The sequence below is a fragment of the Lynx canadensis genome, chromosome D4 (genome assembly GCF_007474595.2).
Source record: "Lynx canadensis isolate LIC74 chromosome D4, mLynCan4.pri.v2, whole genome shotgun sequence".
Taxonomy (NCBI): Eukaryota; Metazoa; Chordata; class Mammalia; order Carnivora; family Felidae; genus Lynx; species Lynx canadensis.
In genome coordinates this window covers 71,283,446-71,303,093 of record NC_044315.2, presented here as the reverse complement: position 1 = coordinate 71,303,093, position 19,648 = coordinate 71,283,446, and the positions used below count along the sequence as shown (strand labels likewise).

Here is a 19,648-nt window from a genome sequence, read left to right as displayed (position 1 = left end):
CTCTCTCTCTCTCTCTCTCTCTCTCTCTCTCTCTCAAAATAAATAAATAAACTTTAAAAAATTGAACATCTGATATATATCCATTATATCTCAGTAATGAGAAACAACTGTTAGATGGAATATTATCCAGAAAAGCTGTATATAAGTGTGTGAAAAGTTATCAAGCACCTAGGAATAATAAGAAAATAGGTGTAAGAGCTCTTTGAGATTGTTTATCAAACTTTAATAGACATTAGAGATGACTTGGGACACCTGGGTGGCTCAGTCGGTTGAGCGTCTGACTCTTGGTTTTGGCTCAGGTCATGATCTCCTAGTTCCTGAGTTTGAGCCCTGCATCGGGCTGTGTGCTGACAGGGAGGAGCCTGCTTAGGATTCTTTCTCTCCCCCTCTCTATGCCCCTTCCCTGCTCATGCTCTCTCTCACTCAAAAATAAATAAATAAAAAAAACAAAACAAAACAAAAGAGATGACTTAAATAGATAACTATCAGTAGATTGTAAGATTCATTGATTTGATGTGAGTTCCCTGCAAATGCATTTTATAGATTGAATGTGATCACAATAAAAATCCTATTTTTTTTGGAAGCCTCACAGGCCAGTTGTAACACTTATATAAAAATACAAAACATAAAAAAAAAAAACCCAAAAAACAATATAATCTTAAAGGAGAAGAGCTAGGTGGGAAAAGCTGCACTTCCAGGTATCAGAATTTATTATATGGTTATAATGAATAAGGCAGTGGGGTGTTTGTGTAAGGATAGATAAACCATCAGAAGAAATAGACACTAATCTACACACATATCATTATAAAAAAATTGGAACATGATAATAAGGAAACATTCTGCTATTAGACAATTTCGATGGGCTAATGGGAAATAATTTTTCATTTTTTTCATGGATGAATTACTTACTGTTTTCATCTGTGAGTTCAAGAAAGGTGTGTTTAAAGGTGGTGGTTGCTTTATGAACGTCAAGCTCTCTGGGTTACTGAATTTGAAAGTTTCAAGAGAACAGATAGTACAAAAACTGAGTAAGAAGTACTCAATCCTTACAAGTAGGTGATGTGTTTCTCTCTCTTTTATAGATGAGGAAACGAAGTCCTGAGAGGGGGGTGTTAGATAACCAGCACTTCAACTCAGGTCTCACAGATTCTAAGGCTTCAGCTCACCTCCTCTGCAAATCTATGATGGTGCTTCCCATACCCCTTGCTGTCTCCCAGGAAACAGGAGTCGCAAGTGAAACACCCTCCTATATTCAGGTTATTCAATAATCACTCCTTGGGCCTGGTGTAACCTGGAAGGGTGTTGCTACCCTTCCCTCTCCTTCCTTCCCCTCCCTCTTTTACTGACATCACAGCCAACTGGCTGTGACTCAGAATGAATTAGCCGTTTTGTTGTTGTGGTTGGTTTTTTGTTTTTGTTTTTGTTTTTTATGTTAAGTAGAGACGAGCATAGAGTGGTGTAACACAGTCATATATCTGTTACCTGGCTTTGTGAAATTTGAACACTTTGATGTCATTGCTTCCAAATCTTTTGGTCTTTAATAAATGAAACAAATAATTACAGATAAAGCTGAAGCCCCTTGTAGTCTGCCAAAATATGACTCATTAGCCCTCTTGGCTCAGATCATAAGTTGATGTTTGTCATCTCCTTGCATATGTTTGTGGGTATATATACATATGTGGGAAAATATAAACAATATATAGTATTTTTGCAAGTTTTAGGTTTACTTATTTTGAGAGAGAGAGAGACAGAGTGCTTGGGTGCATGCATGCACGCACACGAGGCCAGGGGAGGGACAGAGAGAGAGGGAGAGAGAATCCCGAGCAGGCTCCACACTCAGCACCGAGCCCAGTAGGGGGCTCGATCTCACAACTGTGAGATCATGGCCGGAGCTAAAATCAAGAGTCACAACTTAACCAACTGAGTCACCCAGGGGCCCCTATTTCTGCAGAGTTTTAACATTCTTAAAAATGGAGTACTGCATTGTCCTGAATAAAATGCTTGAGTCCTCAGCATAGAGAAAGCTCTACTTTGTTCATTCTCACTGCTTTATAGCATACCTTTCTGTTTATATTGCAATTTACCCGTTTTCCAGTTGACAAATAATTATGTTGCTTCTGACATTTCGGTCATAAGAAATACTCTCTTTTTTTTTTTTTTTTCTTTTTTTTCAACGTTTTTATTTTATTTTTGGGACAGAGAGAGACAGAGCATGAACGGGGGAGGGGCAGAGAGAGAGGGAGACACAGAATCGGAAACAGGCTCCAGGCTCCGAGCCATCAGCCCAGAGCCTGACGCGGGGCTCGAACTCACGGACCGCGAGATCGTGACCTGGCTGAAGTCGGACGCTTAACCGACTGCGCCACCCAGGCGCCCCAGAAATACTCTCTTATAGAAGAGTAGCGATGAAAAGTCTTGGGCATGACTCCTTAGCACATGGGTGAGTTTTTCTAGGCTTAGACTTTCTCAGTCACGTGTATGAATGTGTCCAACTTTAGTGGTTTTTGCCAAATAGTTTTTCAAAGCAAACGTGCTAAATTTTACTCCCACCAACACCGAATGACCATCCTCACCAACTCCTGATATTTTCAGACGTGTTAATTTTTGCCAAGCCAGTGGAGATAAGTTGTATCTGACTGCAGTTTGTGTTTAACTCTCTCTTACTCCCTGGAAGAGTAATCTTTTCATGTGATTATTGGCCATTAAGTTTCCTTTTCTGTGAATTGCCTATGCTTATCTTTGTCTATTCTGTTACTGCATTGTTTGGCTTTTCCCTTTTGATTTGTAGGAAGTTTTTACATTTCACTGTAAGTCTGTTTTGTGTGCATTGCCAAAATTTCTCCTAGTCTCCAGCTTCTCTTTTCACTAATTATAAAGTTCTGTTGCACAGAAGTCTTAAATTTCTAATTAGTCATTTTGTCAGTGTTTTGACCTTGTTTAGAAAAATCTATTTATGGGTTACAAATAGATGCCTTATTTTCCTTTCAAAGTCTTAGAGACTTATTTTTTCACATATTATATTTTTTCACATATTTATATTACCTGAAATTAATTTCTGTGTATATGGCATAGTTTATTTCATTTTTTCATACAGATGAACAGTTATGCCATTTTCTCCATTGATGGGTAAAGCAAGTCTCTAATACCGAGTTTCTGGCGCTCTGTTCCTTTGGTCATTCATGTATTCTGGGGACAACATCACAATGTCTTAACTACTGTCACTTTCAATAAAATGTGGTATTCTATAGGGCAAAGAACTTCCAAGTTTTCCTGGATATTCAGATTCTTCTATAGCTCCATATCAACGTTTAGGAAACTTGTCAGGCACCATGAAGAACCCTTTGGGATTTTTTTCATTTTATTGCCCTGAATTAATATATTTATAGTGGGAATATTGGCATCTTAATATCTTTCTTTACGCATAAAATATTGTCTCTGTCTATAGGAACATAGTTGATTCATGTGGCTTGATGTTAACCCAGCAAACTTGCTAAATTCTATTCATACAGTTATCTTTGTATTTTCTGTGTAACGGATTATCTCATTTGTGAAAAACAATAAGGTTTTTCTTTTTCAATTCTTTTTGTTTTTTGTTTTTGTTTTGTTTTTCTTACAGTTTGGCTATGACCACGAGTACATGCTAAAAAGCAGTTGGTAATTTGTTTCATTTGTTTTAAAAAGGAGTACTTCCATCAACTATGACAATTGCCACAGATCTTTTATCAAGTTAAGGAAGCTCCCTTCTACTTCTAGATTGCCAAATTATCACAAAAGGGCACTAAAACTTACCAAACACATTTATTCATGTCTATTGAGATGATCATTGGCTTTATTTTCTTACCTTGAATTTGTGTGGTGAATTATATTATTAGATATTTAAATGCTAGATCATGTTTGCATTCTGGAATAAACCCTGTTTAGTCTTGATATATAAAGCTATATTTGTATATTTTACATTTGTATGTAATTATGTTATATAATTAGATATTTTAATATAATTACATATAAACATGTATAAATATATAATATGTAATATATAACATATTTAGGAGCTCTCATGTATGTTCCTTAAAAATATTGGCTAATAGCTTTTATTCCTTTTTAAAAATATTTATTTATTTTGAGAGAGAGAGCGTGAGTGGGGGAAGGGCAGAGAGAGAGGGAGAGCCCAATGTAGCGCTCGAATCCTCGAACCATGACCTGAGCCGAAATCAAGAGCCAGATGCTTAATTGACCGAGCTACCCAGGTGCCCCATTAATTTCTTTTATTCTTAATCTCCTTGTTTGTTCTCATAGTTATGGTGACTTCATACAAAGGTAACCAAATAAACTTTGAAAATATAAAACCAAAACAATAATATCAAGTAATTTTTGGTAGGTTTGATAAATGGAAGCACAATGCTGAATGGCGGTAACATGATACGTGGGAGCAGAGACACTGGAGAGAAGGCTTGCATCAAGGGAAGAGGGTCACCTTTAGACTTAATCAAGACTGCACGTTAAAATATTAAGAATAAGCATTAAAGAACAGAAATAGAAAGTATGGCTGTTGAAATCTTTGAAGTGGAAAGAGGGAAATACAGAAGCTCCATTTGTTCAGTTCGGTCTTCCATCTGATGTTCTTGGGTCTAATCCTGCTGTGGACTTTGTCCTGGTTCTCACATGTTATTCCTCCTGTGCCCTTATTCTTCTGGATGACGAGTTTGTCTTGGGTGGGGGCTGCTCTGAGAGAGTGCGACCTGTCTGGCCGCACTGAGGTCCGGCCCTCCGGAGAGGTTTGTCGCTGGCTAGTGCCAGACAATGTGGAGCAGGAAGGGGGAGGGGCTATCCCAAGCTCAGGACCATGGTTTCTGGTAATTTCTCCTTCTGTGGCTTTGCAGACTTGACAGGTAGTTGAATTTCAAATCACAACTGTATGTGATTTATAGGCTTGGGGTCATGACTCCTTTTATCTGTTTCCTAGCCTGGAGCCTAAGCTAAGACAGACAAACTTCCTTGTTTTCCCCAGAGCAATTGGGTAATTTTTTTGTTTTTTCCTGGTCTACTCTTTTACTGATGTGGAGATCTTGAAGACTTCTAGCTTAGTGATTGTTCTCAGTTCTAGCTCACTGCCTCCTACAAGGCTGAGGGCTCATCTTCTTTGGCCCGGTAATATTTAATGCCCAGTCTCCATAATCTGTCAATGTATTACCAGGGGGACCTATTGCCTTGGCTTGTGGTTCCCTTTTAACTCAATAATGCATTGAGAAGACTATTACATTTTCTCCATAACCTCTTAATGTTTTAATGATTTTTGTTTTCATTCCCTCCTCTTAGACCAACTCAAATTTTTCTCTGGAATTTTGGTAAGTAAAATGTTTCTCACTTTATCTCTGCCCATTACGAGGGGCTGTAACAGATATAAATCTGTTACACGGAAGTACAATCTGCTTTCCCTAGTTTCTCTTTACATATGGACACATCTTATTCACATACGTTGTTACTTTATAAGAAGAAGTAGTATCTTGTGTACCTTTTCAGGTAAACTCAAAAAATCTTGTAGTTGCCATTCTTCAGCTACTCTAAGAATTCTAGCTTTCAAACATTTTCAGCTTCTATCAGCATTGTTTTGTGGCCCATTTTCTATCTCTAGTGGCAGATCATCTCACTTTTTTCTTTGTTTCTAATTTGAGGCTCTAAAAGTGGGTGAGAACAATTTTGCTTAATAGAGACTTAATGGCAGTTAATTCTGTGCTCTTTTCTCTCTCTCTCTCTCTTTTTTCTTTCTTTTTTCTTTTTTTTTTTTTTTTGGCAGGGGGAAGAAATGTGTAGAAGGTCTGATTATTTTAGATTGAAGAACTTGAATTGCAGGGGTCTAAGAGAGCATCCACACCTTACTTTACGAATAAGAAAATCAACATTCAGAGCAGTTATGGGATTTACTAGAGACCAATTAGCTGGGGAGCATCAGAATCGGGAAGAAGTGTTCACTCCATTGTTGTACTTTAGCAGGAGTGGGAAACCAACTCGGCTTGATTTATATCTTATTACTGGTCATTTATCCAGCATAGATTAAAATCTCTCTTTTAGCATGTCGGTTGCATACATACTCACATTCTTATCTAAATAGTTACTAAATCACATAGGTTTAATCACCAGTCAGTTAGCTTGTGCCAAGTATTCCCTTTTTCACTTGGTCAATGAATATATTGTGTTTCAGGAGATGAGAAATCACACTGGGTGGACTGTGAGAGGCTCTACAGTGGGGGCACCAGGGGTCTGGTACCCTTGTCAGGTGTAGTATAGCCCAGTGCCCCACCCATACCTGGCCTTCCAGGAATGTCTGTGACTGTGCAAATAATAAATGAAGTGCACAGTGAAAATGAACACCATATGCACCTCTCTTCAGTGCGGGCTCGGCAGAATTGTTATGACTTCTTTTGAGATCACATGCTAGGGTGAGGTCAACTTCTGAGATTTGGAACATCTGCTCTGCAGAGCTCCAGGAGGCTCCTCCCTCCGCCCCATCATCCTGAGATGTGATTGGTGGATGTGAAAAAGGCATGGATGTGGGCTTCTCTTTTTAGCAGTGAGGACAGTATTTTTGGAATAATCCTGTTTCATTTACATCTTTGTTCCTTGGGCAGTGTAGAATTCTGTAACTTCTCTCATTACAGAGAGATTTCTAATTATGCTGATGGGGAGTTTAGCAGAATAAAGTTTAAAAAAGTCCTGAGTTTTGCCTGATCATATTTTTGTTTCCTCTAAATTTCTTACAATAAGTAGGATAATGATTCAACGAGGTGGTTTTTTCAAAATTTTGAAAATTATTGTTACAACTGTAATGATGTGTCTTGATTCTTTCTTGTGTAGTAAGAGAAAATTAACACATTCTTCTCCCACATTTCAAGTTCTTATCTATAAAGGGATTTTACTTCCAGAGTAGGTTATTTTTATAAGTATGCTTTCAGGAATTATTGTTATTATTATTACTATTATTTTTTTATGTTTACTTTTGAGAGAGAGAGACAGAGTGCGAGCAGAGGAGGGGCAGAGAGAGAGGGAGACACAGAATCCTTAGCAGGCTCCAGTCTCTGAGCTGTCAGCACAGAGCCCAACACGGGGTTCGAACCCATAAACTGTGAGATCGTGACCTGAGCCAAAGTTGGATGCTTAACTGACTGAGCCACCCAGGCACCCCTAAAGAATTATTTTTGATATTTGCTCTAAGTTTTGGAGCCACATGAAGAGCACTTACTTAGACTCGAGTGTTTTGGAGGGTTTTGATACTTTGTGCCACTGTTTCTGCTCTATTGTGTTTTTTATTTTTACTTTTCTCATGGCTTACTTGCCTTTGTAGTTTTTAGGAAGGAAATGTAGATGTTCTTTGGGACTGCTCACATTTTTGAGACCATTGTATATTATCCTCATATGGGGAACATGAATATAGTTGGCTGTAGAATTTATGGACCTCATTTTCTCCTTGTGATGGAGATTCTGATCCCTTGTGTTCTGTCCTTTGGAATTCTATGGCAGTAGCTTGATGATACCCTGTTCTGTCTCTTTGTTTAGATGTTGATTTGTTTGCTTTTTGTTTATTTTTATTTTTTTGTACTTAAAGATTTTTATCTTTACCCTTGAGATTCCAAAATCTAACCAAGCTGTATCTACATTTTAGTTGTTTTTAATTAGCTCTGTTTTGTAATTTATATAAATGTAAACCAGTAATCTGAGGTCTTTTCTTTTTTTTTTTTTTGATGTTTATTTATTTTTGAGACAGAGAGAGACAGAGCATGAACAGGGGAGGGGCAGAGAGAGAGAGAGAGAGACACACAGAAGCAGAAACAGACTCCTGGCTCTGAGCCATCAGCCCAGAGCCCGACGCGGGGCTCGAACTCACGGACCGCGAGATCGTGACCTGAGCTGAAGTCGACCGCTTAACCGACTGAGCCACCCAGGCGCCCCTGAGGTCTTTTCTTCTTAAGCAGGAACTTACGTTTCAAGCCATATTACTTCAGCTTTGTCCTAATCTTTCTTGGAGTCCTAGTATAGCCACACGTTTCCATCTGTGTGCCTCCTTTCCTTATATTCCTGCCATCCCTCACCTTCTCTGAGCGCTGATGAATTTCTTAAGTATGTCTTCAGCCTGCCATTTCCATTTTCTGGAATTTTTACACTCCATTTCACTGTTTGAATTGCTGTTTTTAATTCAGAAATTGTTTTCCATCTCTTTGGTGGGCACAATAGTGGTTTTTCAAAGATGTCCGATACTTAGTCTCTGGAACCTGTGAATATGCCTTGCTTGGCAAGATGTGATTAAGTTAAGGATTTTGACATGGGGAGATTGTCTCGGGTTATCTGGGTGGACTCAGTCTGGGTGGACCCTTGTGGAATCACAAGGGTCTCTAAATGTGGAAATGAGGTGGGGCCGGGGGAGCTGGTGTTAGAATGAGGTAATGTGAGAAAGACTTGATGAGCTATTGCTGGCTTTGAGGATGGAAGTAGGCCATGAACCAAGGAGTGTGGACAGTCTCCACAAGTTGGAAAAGACAAGAAAAATTCACTCTAGAACCTCTGGAAAGGAACACAGCTCTGCTAACACCTTGATTTTAGCCCAGTGAAGCCCACTTTGGACTTCTGACCTCTAAGACTATAAAATAATAAATTTACATTTAAACCACTAAACTTAATAATGGTTATTTGTTACAGTAGCAATAGGAACTATTACAATCTCTATGTAGTTTTTACTGGTTTTTTGTTTGGTTGTTTGTTGTGTTTTTTTCATTTTGGTCTTCATGATGGCTTGTTTTATTTTCAGTGCGAGTACCCTAACAAAGTACGTTGAGAATCCTGTAACTTAATCTTTTTCTTTTTAAACACCCCCCCCCCGCCATAAATCTGCTTCAAGGGGAGGTGTTTTCTGTTCTTCAGAATGGTCCTCTCCTTTGCAGTTGCATTTTTGTCTTACCGTATTTGATAATTTTTTGCTGTTTGCTGTGTCATTATAGGCATGACTACCTGAATGGGTTATAGTCCAATCATAGTTAAGTTAGATTCTCCAGAGCTTAGTGTGGGTTTCACCCTAGGTCCCTTCGGTCCTGAAGAAGTAAGAAAGCCTGTGGCCGTTACCCTATTGGTGGCTCTGCCAGGGTCTCCTTCACTTATTCTCCAGCCCTGCTTCTGCTTGTAGATGAAAAGAGAGGGGATTTAATTCTTCTTTCAGTTCAATCCTGTTATACATTCCTCTTTTTGTCAGGTATATTCTGCCTTTTACTACTTTAATCCCAGGCACATTTTATACTGTCTTAGTATTTAGCTGGCAATTTTTATGACATATAAAGTTGTTATCCAGAATTTTCTTAGTGTAGAATTTTAAATCTGAGGTTAACCTTATGTAAAATTTAGCTCAATCTTCTTATTTCACAGATGATAAAATAATCATGTAAGTTATGTTGTCGTTAAAGGTGGTATGGCTTTAACGATTCAGTTTTTGAAGGATCCGAGATGGCAGAGGATTTGGTCACGTGCCATTTGCTAATGCAGCATGTGGGATACGCTAGAGAATATCTGTCGGTTTCACTCTTCTTAACACATCGTGGCTTAAAAAGACAATTTGCGCTTTTTTATATGTTTTTATCCTTAGTTTAGTTTTTCTAAGTTGGGAAAAGCGAAGAGGCTGCATGTATCACCAGTTGACTTTGTTAACAGTTGGTGTTCAGAAGTTGGAATGCTGTGAAGTACTATGTGCTTCGTATTTGGCGTAAAAATGTAGGTGTCCAGAAAAAGTAAGTGGTTATGGAGCTAAAGGAAAGAAGGCAGCCTTGCATTTATAGTTAGAATATATTTTTTGTATATTGTATATCCTTTCCAGAAAGGAAAGTTATGAAGTGTAAACATCTCTGGAATTATCTTTAATGGATTAATGCAACCTATATATTTGGCATCTAATCTGTCTAACGGTTGGATGCTTTACGACAGTGAACAAGAAGGTGAGAATCTCTGTTCTGATAGGGTTTATAGCCTAGTATGAGGAAGAGTTAATTGAGCCATTATTAATATACGGTGTGGTAAGTGCTGTTATGGGATAAATATAGGGAATTGTAGTAGAAAACACCTTGCCTAGACTCGGGAATGGTTAGGGAAGTTGAGGAGAAAGAATAACCTTTCAACTGCACGAAGAATGAAAAAAAGGGAGCCAGGTAAAAATAGAGGGAAGATTGTTTGGGGCCAGTGGAAGTCAAGGTGTGGTCCCTGGACCAGCAGCGTCAGTATCGCCTGGGGCCCCACTTCACATCTGCTGAGTCAGAAATTTTCAGAATATGCCAGTGGTCTGTATTTTAAAATGCCTTCAATCTGCGTTGTCTCCAATCTGATGTAGAAAACCACTGCTCTGAGAAACGGAGATGAGAGAGAGAGCACAACACATTACATAGAGCTGAAGCAGAGAGTTGGAAGTCATTAATAGTTTGAGTTGAGGTTGGAGGGCAGGTGAGGCCTGATAAGGTGGTTGAAGAGTTTAGATTTTTATCTTAAGTGCACTTGTAAGCCATTGGAGCATTTTCAGTAGGAAAACAGCTTGGTCAACCTTGTCTTTTAGAAAGATCACTAGAGAGGAGATGGGCACTGGGTAGAGAGAACACTTAGTAATCCCCTGTAGTAATAATGCTGGTGGCCATGAGGATGGAATAAAGTATGCAGGTTGAGTAGATGCTTAGGAAGGAGAATATACAGGGTTTGGTTATTAAGTGATGAGAATAAGGGGAGAAGGAATTCCCAGGGTTAGCCCTCAGGCCACTGGGGAGATAATGGTTCTCCAGGCTCGGGAATAGAGAAGATGGCAGTAGCAAGTTGGGGATCATGAGGGAAATTGTGACTTTGTGTTTTATTTTGAGCATGGACACTGAGTACTGAGTGCTCTATGGGGTAGTTAGTCAGAGATACCAGTAGGCAATTTGATATTTGGCTAGAGCTTAGGAAAAAAGTATATGTTAAATTTGGGAGTATCGCTGGTATATAAGATAACTGAAATCTTGGGGGACATATTAGAAAACTCAGTGAAAATGTGTTGACTGAGTATATAACCAGTGTAGAAAGATCAATGTTGTGCAGAATGTGGGGAACCCTCAGAAATAACTATGAAGGACCAGCAATAGAGAAGGATCAAAATCCAGGAGAGTATGATGTCATGAAAGCCAAAGAAAGAATTATTTGAAAAGGGCTTTTCAGCCATGTGTCTAATGCTCTGAAGACAAGACTGGTGTTACTTGGGGAAGTTATATGGAACTAAAGAATTTAATGGAGTGGATTTGATGGAGGGGTTGGGGTAGAAGCCCTACTATAGTTAATTGAGATGTTAGTGAGAAATGAAGTAGTTGGCTATGAAGGAGAAAAAGGATCAAAGCTGCAAGGTCAAATGGGGTCATGACAGACCTCTCTCTTTCTCTCTTTCTCTCCTTCTCTCCTCCTCTCCTCCTCTCCTCTCCTCTCCTCTCCTCTCCTCTCCTCTCCTCTCCTCTCCTCTCCTCTCCTCTATTTTCCCCTCCCCTCCCCTCCCCTCCCCTCCCCTCCCCTCCCCTCCCCTCCCCTCTCCTCTCCTCTCCTCTCCTCTCCTCTCCTCTCCTCTCCTCTCCTCTCCTTTCCTCTCCTTTCCTTTCCTTTCCTTTCCTGGCAGAAACTAAACTTACTTGAATGTAGATAGGAAAGATTAAGGGGAGAGGGAGAGAAGGGGGAGTGAGGGGGAGATACAAGGAGGAGAAAGGAAACAATTTATAGAACAAAGTTCTTGAAATAGTAGGAACACATAACACTTGGATGATAAAAGGTATACTCCTTCCATTGTAACAGAAGGAGAAAGGATGGATTCTTGACTAGGTCTTTTTTTGGTGGGAGAAGGGTGAAGGAGTCCCAGTCTGATGATTTCTGTTTTCCTCCTGTGGCAATTGTTGTGAAAAGAGGGAAGATGGGACTCAAAAGAGAACAGTAGGTGAGCTTAATTAAGTTAGTCACTATGGAGAAAGTAGAGAATAACAATTAGGGAGAAAAACAGACTTCTTGTGCTACTGAAGTCTCAGATGAGGTTAGACTTATGAATTTATGTCAGAACCAATCTGCCAGATGTGTTGATTTTCTCTAACATTGCTCAGAAGCCTTGCTGTCGGTGTGGAAGTGGCAACCAACTGCACTCATCCAAGACTGGGGTTGCTCCAAGAAATTGTTGTGGAAGTACATCCAGGCAAGTAGATTAAAAGAGAAAGGTCTCTTCTTCCTTATCTGAAGTTACAAAATTCAAGAAGGGCCGAAAACGGAAGATTTTTTCAAAAGTCACCTAGTGGCAAAGCCGGCTCAGAATGAATTTATGTGAGGCTATTTATAACCTTTATTTATCAAATTTGTATATATTCATGCATTTTGCTTTAGAAAATAATGTGTGTGATTATGGAATGATGCTCTAAATTTTGATGGGGATGTTACATCATCTAAGGGTGATCTACTGTGTACCTGTTCTTAAAACCAGACAAATTTTGAATTCTGAAGGCTATCTGACCTCAGAATCTTCAAGAAGGGAATGTGTTCCTGTGTTAGTAATAAAGAGGCTGAAACATACTATGAAATCTAAGCCATATAAAGAAAAAAGGGGAGATGGGGAGGGTAATCCATTAGGGAAAGGTAGGATGCTTAAGGAAATAGATGACTTTGAAGAACTGATGTATTTGGGATCAAATGAGAAAATTGGAAGAATGGGAAGTGTGGTCAGTAATCAAATGTATAATTTATTTCCAAAGGGAGACAGTTCTGAGTGGTCACAAAGTGCAGGGTGTGACCATGGGAATGGGCAGCTGAGTTGTAATGGAATAGAAGAAGGTCATTAGAGATGAGGTCAAGAAACTGAGAGGCAAGAAAATTAGATGAAATAGCCAGAGTACTGGAAAGATTTGGGGTGGAATGGGACACTGCAAGCCAGGTTCTCAGATCTCCAGTGAACGAAACTTTTGGAAGGTACATCAGATACCAAAATGTGTAAGACAAGGTCTTCTTTCCTTTCTTGGGCGACAATCTCAAGAAACAGGTGATAAATAACAATACACGTGATAAGTGTAATGACAGAAACATGATCTAAGAGCTATTAAAGTCTAAATAAGAGGCTTTAAATGTCTGGACAAGTCAGAAGACTAACCATTTAATAAGCATTTCACACTGTTCCAGAATGTTCAGCATTCGGTAAACATTTATGCGCAACCTGTAGATATTCAGTGGAACATTTGGTCAAAAATGGTGGTTGAAACTGTCGTATTTGCTAAGTCATTTATTAAACGTACAAGATAAAAAAGAAAAAGGATGTGAGCTGTCTTAAATAATTTCTGATTCTAGGAGTCTCGGAAAAACTGAAGGCTTCAGACAAAGTGATTTATTCTTTTTGATGTGTAGTTTTCTCATGTCTCCTTTATGCTACTTCATCTAATTGTGTTTCAGTAGTTTTATTGACCACCTATATTCTGTTATACACTTGTTCAGTCCTTTTTTGGATTCAAGTGAGTATAATTAATAAATGAATATATTCTAATTGATGTTGCAAAATAAGAAAAGACCCAATAAAACATGATCGCTTCACATTTTAGAAAAACCTGAAGCACGCTTCACTTTTTGTAGAGCAGTGTCAAAGTGTCAACTGCTCTTTGGAGGTTACATCAGGTAACATATTTCTTATGTGCTCCAAAAAGAAAAACGTCCTCCAACGTCATAGATTGGTTGACAAATGCTATTCTGGGGATAGGGAGTCATGGGGGTAGACAGTGCTGACCACAGGAATGTCGAACAGCAAATGCTGGCTTTGGGCTAAGAAGCTTTGATGCAGAGTGACCTCTTTGAAATGTTGGTGCTGATGGTCTTTGTGGGGACTTGCATTACAAAATGTTTGTTACAGATGGAACATACAATGTGAGAACAGAAATGAAGAATAATAGGGCAATAATACCCTATCTGTAAACCAACTATGTTTATAGATTCCCTAAATAACAGGTCAAAATAGGTTTCACTATGGTAAATATTCCAATTGCAATTCTCTGCAAAGTTTTCATCTGTCTCATGTATTTTAAGCAAGATTTCTGGGCCATGTGGCTTTTCTAGTAGACTTCAATGACATATAGCCACCAAACACAGACCTTGTCATTTTTTTAAGTCCAACTGTCTTTAATCTTGAGGGCAGTAATACAGTGAAAAGCCTTGGGGTTTCAACATAATAATAGAATGTTATGCAGGGTCAGATTTTCAAATTCTTTGCTTTTTTTTTTTTGCCACATTTACCATACTATACGTCTTTAAATTTGGATCTGTGGTTTCTTCTTTCTTTCGTTTTCATCTTTTTTCCCTTTCTCTTTTAGTTCACAGCCATGAATGAACCACAGTGCTTCTACAATGAGTCCATTGCCTTCTTTTATAACCGGAGTGGAAAGTATCTTGCCACAGAATGGAACACAGTCAGCAAGCTGGTGATGGGACTTGGAATCACTGTTTGTATCTTCATAATGTTGGCCAACCTACTGGTCATGGTAGCAATCTATGTCAACCGCCGCTTCCATTTTCCTATTTATTACTTAATGGCTAATCTGGCTGCTGCAGACTTCTTTGCTGGGTTGGCTTACTTCTACCTAATGTTCAACACGGGACCCAATACTCGGAGACTGACTGTCAGCACGTGGCTTCTCCGCCAGGGCCTAATTGACACCAGCCTGACAGCGTCCGTGGCCAACTTACTGGCTATCGCAATTGAGAGGCACATTACGGTTTTCCGCATGCAGCTCCACACACGGATGAGCAACCGGCGGGTCGTGGTGGTGATTGTGGTCATCTGGACTATGGCCATCGTTATGGGCGCTATACCCAGTGTGGGCTGGAACTGCATCTGTGATATTGAAAATTGTTCCAACATGGCGCCCCTCTACAGTGACTCTTACTTAGTCTTCTGGGCCATTTTCAACTTGGTGACCTTTGTCGTAATGGTGGTTCTCTATGCTCATATCTTTGGTTATGTTCGCCAGAGGACTATGAGAATGTCTCGGCATAGTTCTGGACCCCGGCGGAATCGGGATACCATGATGAGTCTTCTGAAGACTGTCGTCATTGTGCTTGGTAAGTTTTGTCTCGACTGTTAAACTCACTCTGTGGATTTTCAGTGTCTTAACATAAACCATATTAATTTAGGATAATGGTAGACAACAAATGAGCATCACCAGGTATGTGTGTATATTCAGGAATTACAAGGGGATGAGGCACTTTATAACAAATGTCTGTGGTGAAGTCAGCACACAAGTCTTTTTATAATTACAGAATTGGTGTTAGGGAAATGTCTCAGTGGTGTGCTAAATGATGATGATGTGAAAGGGGCCATGAATGAGTTTCGCTATCAAATATTGAAAATACCAGCTTTCCAAAGGTTTCCATACAGCCCAAATTATGTTACTTTTGCCTTGTGGTCTTTTAATTATAGGTTTTCAGATAGAAAGTGCTTTTATGTAATATGCATATGCTTTCATGTGTAGTCATTTTTATGAGGCCATTTCTAAATAAGTTATCTTTCACATTCTGTAGTTGTTGCTACATACATGGAGGTAAACGTATCAAGGTTTTATATAGGTTTGCTGCACAAAATGGATTGGAATTAATAGCATTCTATGACCATCTTTGTAAAAACTTATGTTTTATTCATTGATTTTGTTTTTAGTGGTGGAGATTAACTCATATTTCAAGGTGAAGAGCAAGATTTTATTCTTTTATATACACTCAGATAACTTTTGCCTTTATTGTTTTTCTTAGATTTAAACTCATGGTAATGATCAGAGGAGTGTATTTATTCATTTCTGTACTCAGAAAATAGTTCTGAGCACCTAATAAGTTCCAGGCCATGTGCTGACCCTTGGCACTGTACCCAAGAAGTGGACAGGCATAGGAAATTTCTTCTTCTTTTTTTTAATGTTTATTTATTTATTTTTGAGAGAGAGAGAGAGAGTGCATGTGCACAAGCATGCACAAGCGGGGGAGGGGCAGAGTGAGAAGGAGACACAGAATCCAAAGAAGGCTCCAGGCTCTGAGCTGTCAGTGCAGAGCCTGATGTGGGGCTTGAATCCATGAACTGTGAGATCATGACCTGAGCCAAAGTGAGACACTTAACTGAGCCAGCCCCCAGAACATTTCTTTCTTTTTTTTTTTAATGTTTATTTATTTTTGAGAGAGAGACAGAGAAAGACAGAGCGTGAACACAAGAGTGGCAGAGAGAGAGGGAGACACAGAATCCAAAGCAGGCTCCAGGCTCTGAGCTGTCAGCACAGAGCCTGAGGTGGGGCTTGAACCCACAAACCATGAGATCATGACCTGAGCTGAAGTCAGACGCTTAACTGACTGAGCTCCCAAGGCAGGCGCCCCTCAGAACATTTCTTTTTAAGCTTAGAGTACCTGTTTTAAAAGTTCACCCAGTGAGAATTTGTTTAAATAATTACCCTATTGAATTACATTTTCTCCATAGACTACGTTCAAGCTAATGTGTGATCACAATTTGAAAACCTTTTTAAAAATCTTCAGCATTTCACCTTTTCCCACGGAAATTCAGTGGAAAGTTCCTCTAATGCTCTTGCTTCAATTTGTAAAGCAGATTGAATGAATGTAACTTGGGATTGTGTGGCTTCTCTGAAACTCTGGGAGTTCTATGAATTTTAGTCACTGGAAAGAGGGCACTAATTATGGCTAAACAAACTAGCATTCTGGTTGATGAACTAGTTCCATCTATTTTGGTGAAAGTGAACGCACCAAGGAGATCATATCTGAGTATCCTGCTTGTGACCCTTTGGTAGACCGGTAAGAACAAAAACAAAACCTTGACATTGCTGACACAATGCCCTGCAGAAATGCCCTGTCTGTTTTAGTTTACCGTGGATGTTATTTTTGTGTGAAATTAAATAACATGAGATGTTTTACTTCTGTCTTGATCAAATATTTATTTACTGATGTTCTGCATGTTGGCTGAAACTTCTCATGTGGGTGCACTTTTTCTATTATTATCTCAAGTGCTGCTTATAGGTCATAGAACCGCCAGTAACAAATGACCGCTGAACTTGGACTATGAACCTGCCAAGTTGTGTTTTAATTTTGCCCTTTGTATAATGCCTTGCCCATTCTGGTATGTAGTAAGCTTTAATGATTCATATAGAATTAACTTTTATGCCTCATTGGATTATTTTACAGGTTAAACGAGAGGTTTTTTTGAGAGTTCACGGGGCAACAATTTCAGTGTAGATCTGCCCTAAGTGCCCCTTCTGCCCCACCGTGCCAACCCCAAACATGAAAATAACAGAAACAATGTTGCCCTCTGAGGTTTAAACTAGTAGCTTCTACAAAGCTTGAATACGTGTAACTACCTCTGAAATAAATAGCATTATTTCTATAGGTGCATGATGGAAGAAATTTTAGAACATGGAAAACTCCAGGATGATAGCTGAAGAAATTTGGTGAAGCAAGATGTGTATGTGACTGTAATACAGGAAGGAGAAATTAAATAAATGGACTGTAGCCCTTTTGAGAAAAGCAGCGAGAATGAGAGAATGGGTGAGCTGTAGGGGATGGGTGCTTGCAAAGCTTAGAATAGAGAATTCACAGTCCTAAACAGTCAGATGTTTGCCAGGTGACGCCTGATACCATTCATACAATGTATTCCTCTGCTTGAATCCTGTGTAGTCATAACTATTTACATGGAAGACATGGCTTGGTCTTCTAGACACAGATCTAGTCTATTAGAAACTCTTCTCTTCGTGAATTAGCTTATCGACAGTCAGGCTTTGTGGGTGCACATTTGGTTTTTAACATCTGCCCTTTCTGCCAGATTGCCAGCTTTGTGATGGGGTTGTAATGATGTGTTGTCCGTTTCCTCCACATTACCTGTCCTAGTATCTGGCACAAAGGAGGTGCTTATTAAGGTGCGTATGAATGAATGAATGAATGAATGAATGTGGTACCAAACCAAGTTGTCGAACCTTCAGAACTGAGGACCAGAGAAGGTCAAAGGGGCTTCACTAAGTTAATGCCACTGTATTCAGCTGCGTGGCAGAAGCCAGACCTAGCTACAATCCTGTCCCGTGCCTTCAAATCAAATACCGCAGCCTGGGAAGTGACTGGCCACAGTGGATGCTTAATAAAAAATGTGTTTATTTTACTTGCATTTACTGTGGAGATGATTAAGGTTTAATGACCTGTGTTAAAAACCTTCAGTTTCCATTTCACCATGTCAGAATGACCTCTGGATTTCAGACCCGTTCAGTTTCCATGATCAACAGAAGGATGTGTTGGTCAGTAAGTCAGACTCTTAGGAGTCAACATAAAATAAAGATCTCTTTGAGATTTATCATAGCAATACCAGTACCAATTTTTAAGCACCAGATTGCATATAAACTATTTTGAATGAGTACTGGATCTTAACATTTTTATTTGTCAAATACTTATATACCATTAATCATGTACCCAACACTAGTCTACCTTAGAAATTAGTATTTGTAAAAAAAAAAAAAAAAAAAAAGACCCTGCTGACTATAAGTACAAGTAAGTATCTTTTATATTCCAGAGGTAAAAACTGAGGTACAGAGAAGTTAGGTAATTTGCCCAAGGTCACACAGCTAGTTAAGGACAGGAGCTAGAATACATTTCAGACACTCTGGTTCCAGAGCCTGTGTGTGTGTGTGTGTGTGTGTGTGTGTGTGTGTGTGTGTGTGTGTGTTTACCTCCATACCATCCTGCCTCTCTATAATAAAAACAACTACAAGCTCATGCTGTGTTTTGTTATAAAGTTCCAATAGCACTGTGCTATTTAATTGAAACATTGTGATCCTGTTTGTTGCCATTGATACTTCCTAGCTATTTGTGTCTTCTTTCCTGGGGAGAAGAAAGCTTTAAGGGAACATTCCTTTCCTCCTTTTGCTTCCTCTAATGATGCTCATGGCTGTCATTTCATTAGATCCTTTCCACTGCTTGGCGTTGGAGTATCGGTAACTGACTGCTTCTGATTGAGGAAGTGTTTTGCTCAGGGTGTCGTTAATTTAAGGGTTCACAGTCCCAGTAAGAAGTCATGTAATCCTTCCCCAGCCTTGAATTCTCCCTACTTGACATTTTACCAAGAATTCCTTTTCAGTGTGTTTCATAGTTGAATCAGACTGGCAGTCAAGAAGTTCTACCTTATTTGACCACAGTCTATCTCGAGTTATAAGTCCTTGCCTTTCTTGCTGTATTCCTTGTGTGGACACTTGTGTGGGGGATAAGAAGAAAAGCGAAGAACCAGGATTTGGAAGGAGAATAGTGGTTATTGTGTGGAGGTTTTTGCATCTTAGTCCTGGGACAGGGTAAGGGACCAAATAGAAATATGTGTAAATCCAGGTGGGGCTTGTCTCTTTGGGGAAGAAGAAGGAGCCCAGGTTTTCCTAGTTGGATCAATTCTGGCTGGAAATGATCACCACTGAAGCCAAATTACTACTCACTACCCGTGTCCACCGTGCCAGGGTCAGTGCTTGCACTGCTCTCCATCCACCTTTTAGAAAGTTGTGTTTCCCCCATTTTATACCGAGGGAACTGAGTTAGGATGGGGCAAATAACTTGCTCAAGGTCATTCATTTTGAAAGTGGCAGAAATGGAACTGAGC

General features: G+C 39.4%; 1 protein-coding gene across 2 annotated transcripts in view; it reads left to right on the top strand.

Annotated features, from left to right (window-relative positions):
* The window catches only part of LPAR1 (lysophosphatidic acid receptor 1), a 317,053-nt gene that overhangs the window by 246,085 nt on the left and 51,320 nt on the right, over positions 1-19,648 (top strand). For both annotated transcript variants that reach the window (XM_030293259.2, XM_032595543.1), the window contains one exon: positions 14,358-15,105. In XM_030293259.2, the coding sequence (XP_030149119.1) occupies positions 14,358-15,105 (748 nt within the window). The remainder of the gene's footprint in view (positions 1-14,357; positions 15,106-19,648) is intronic.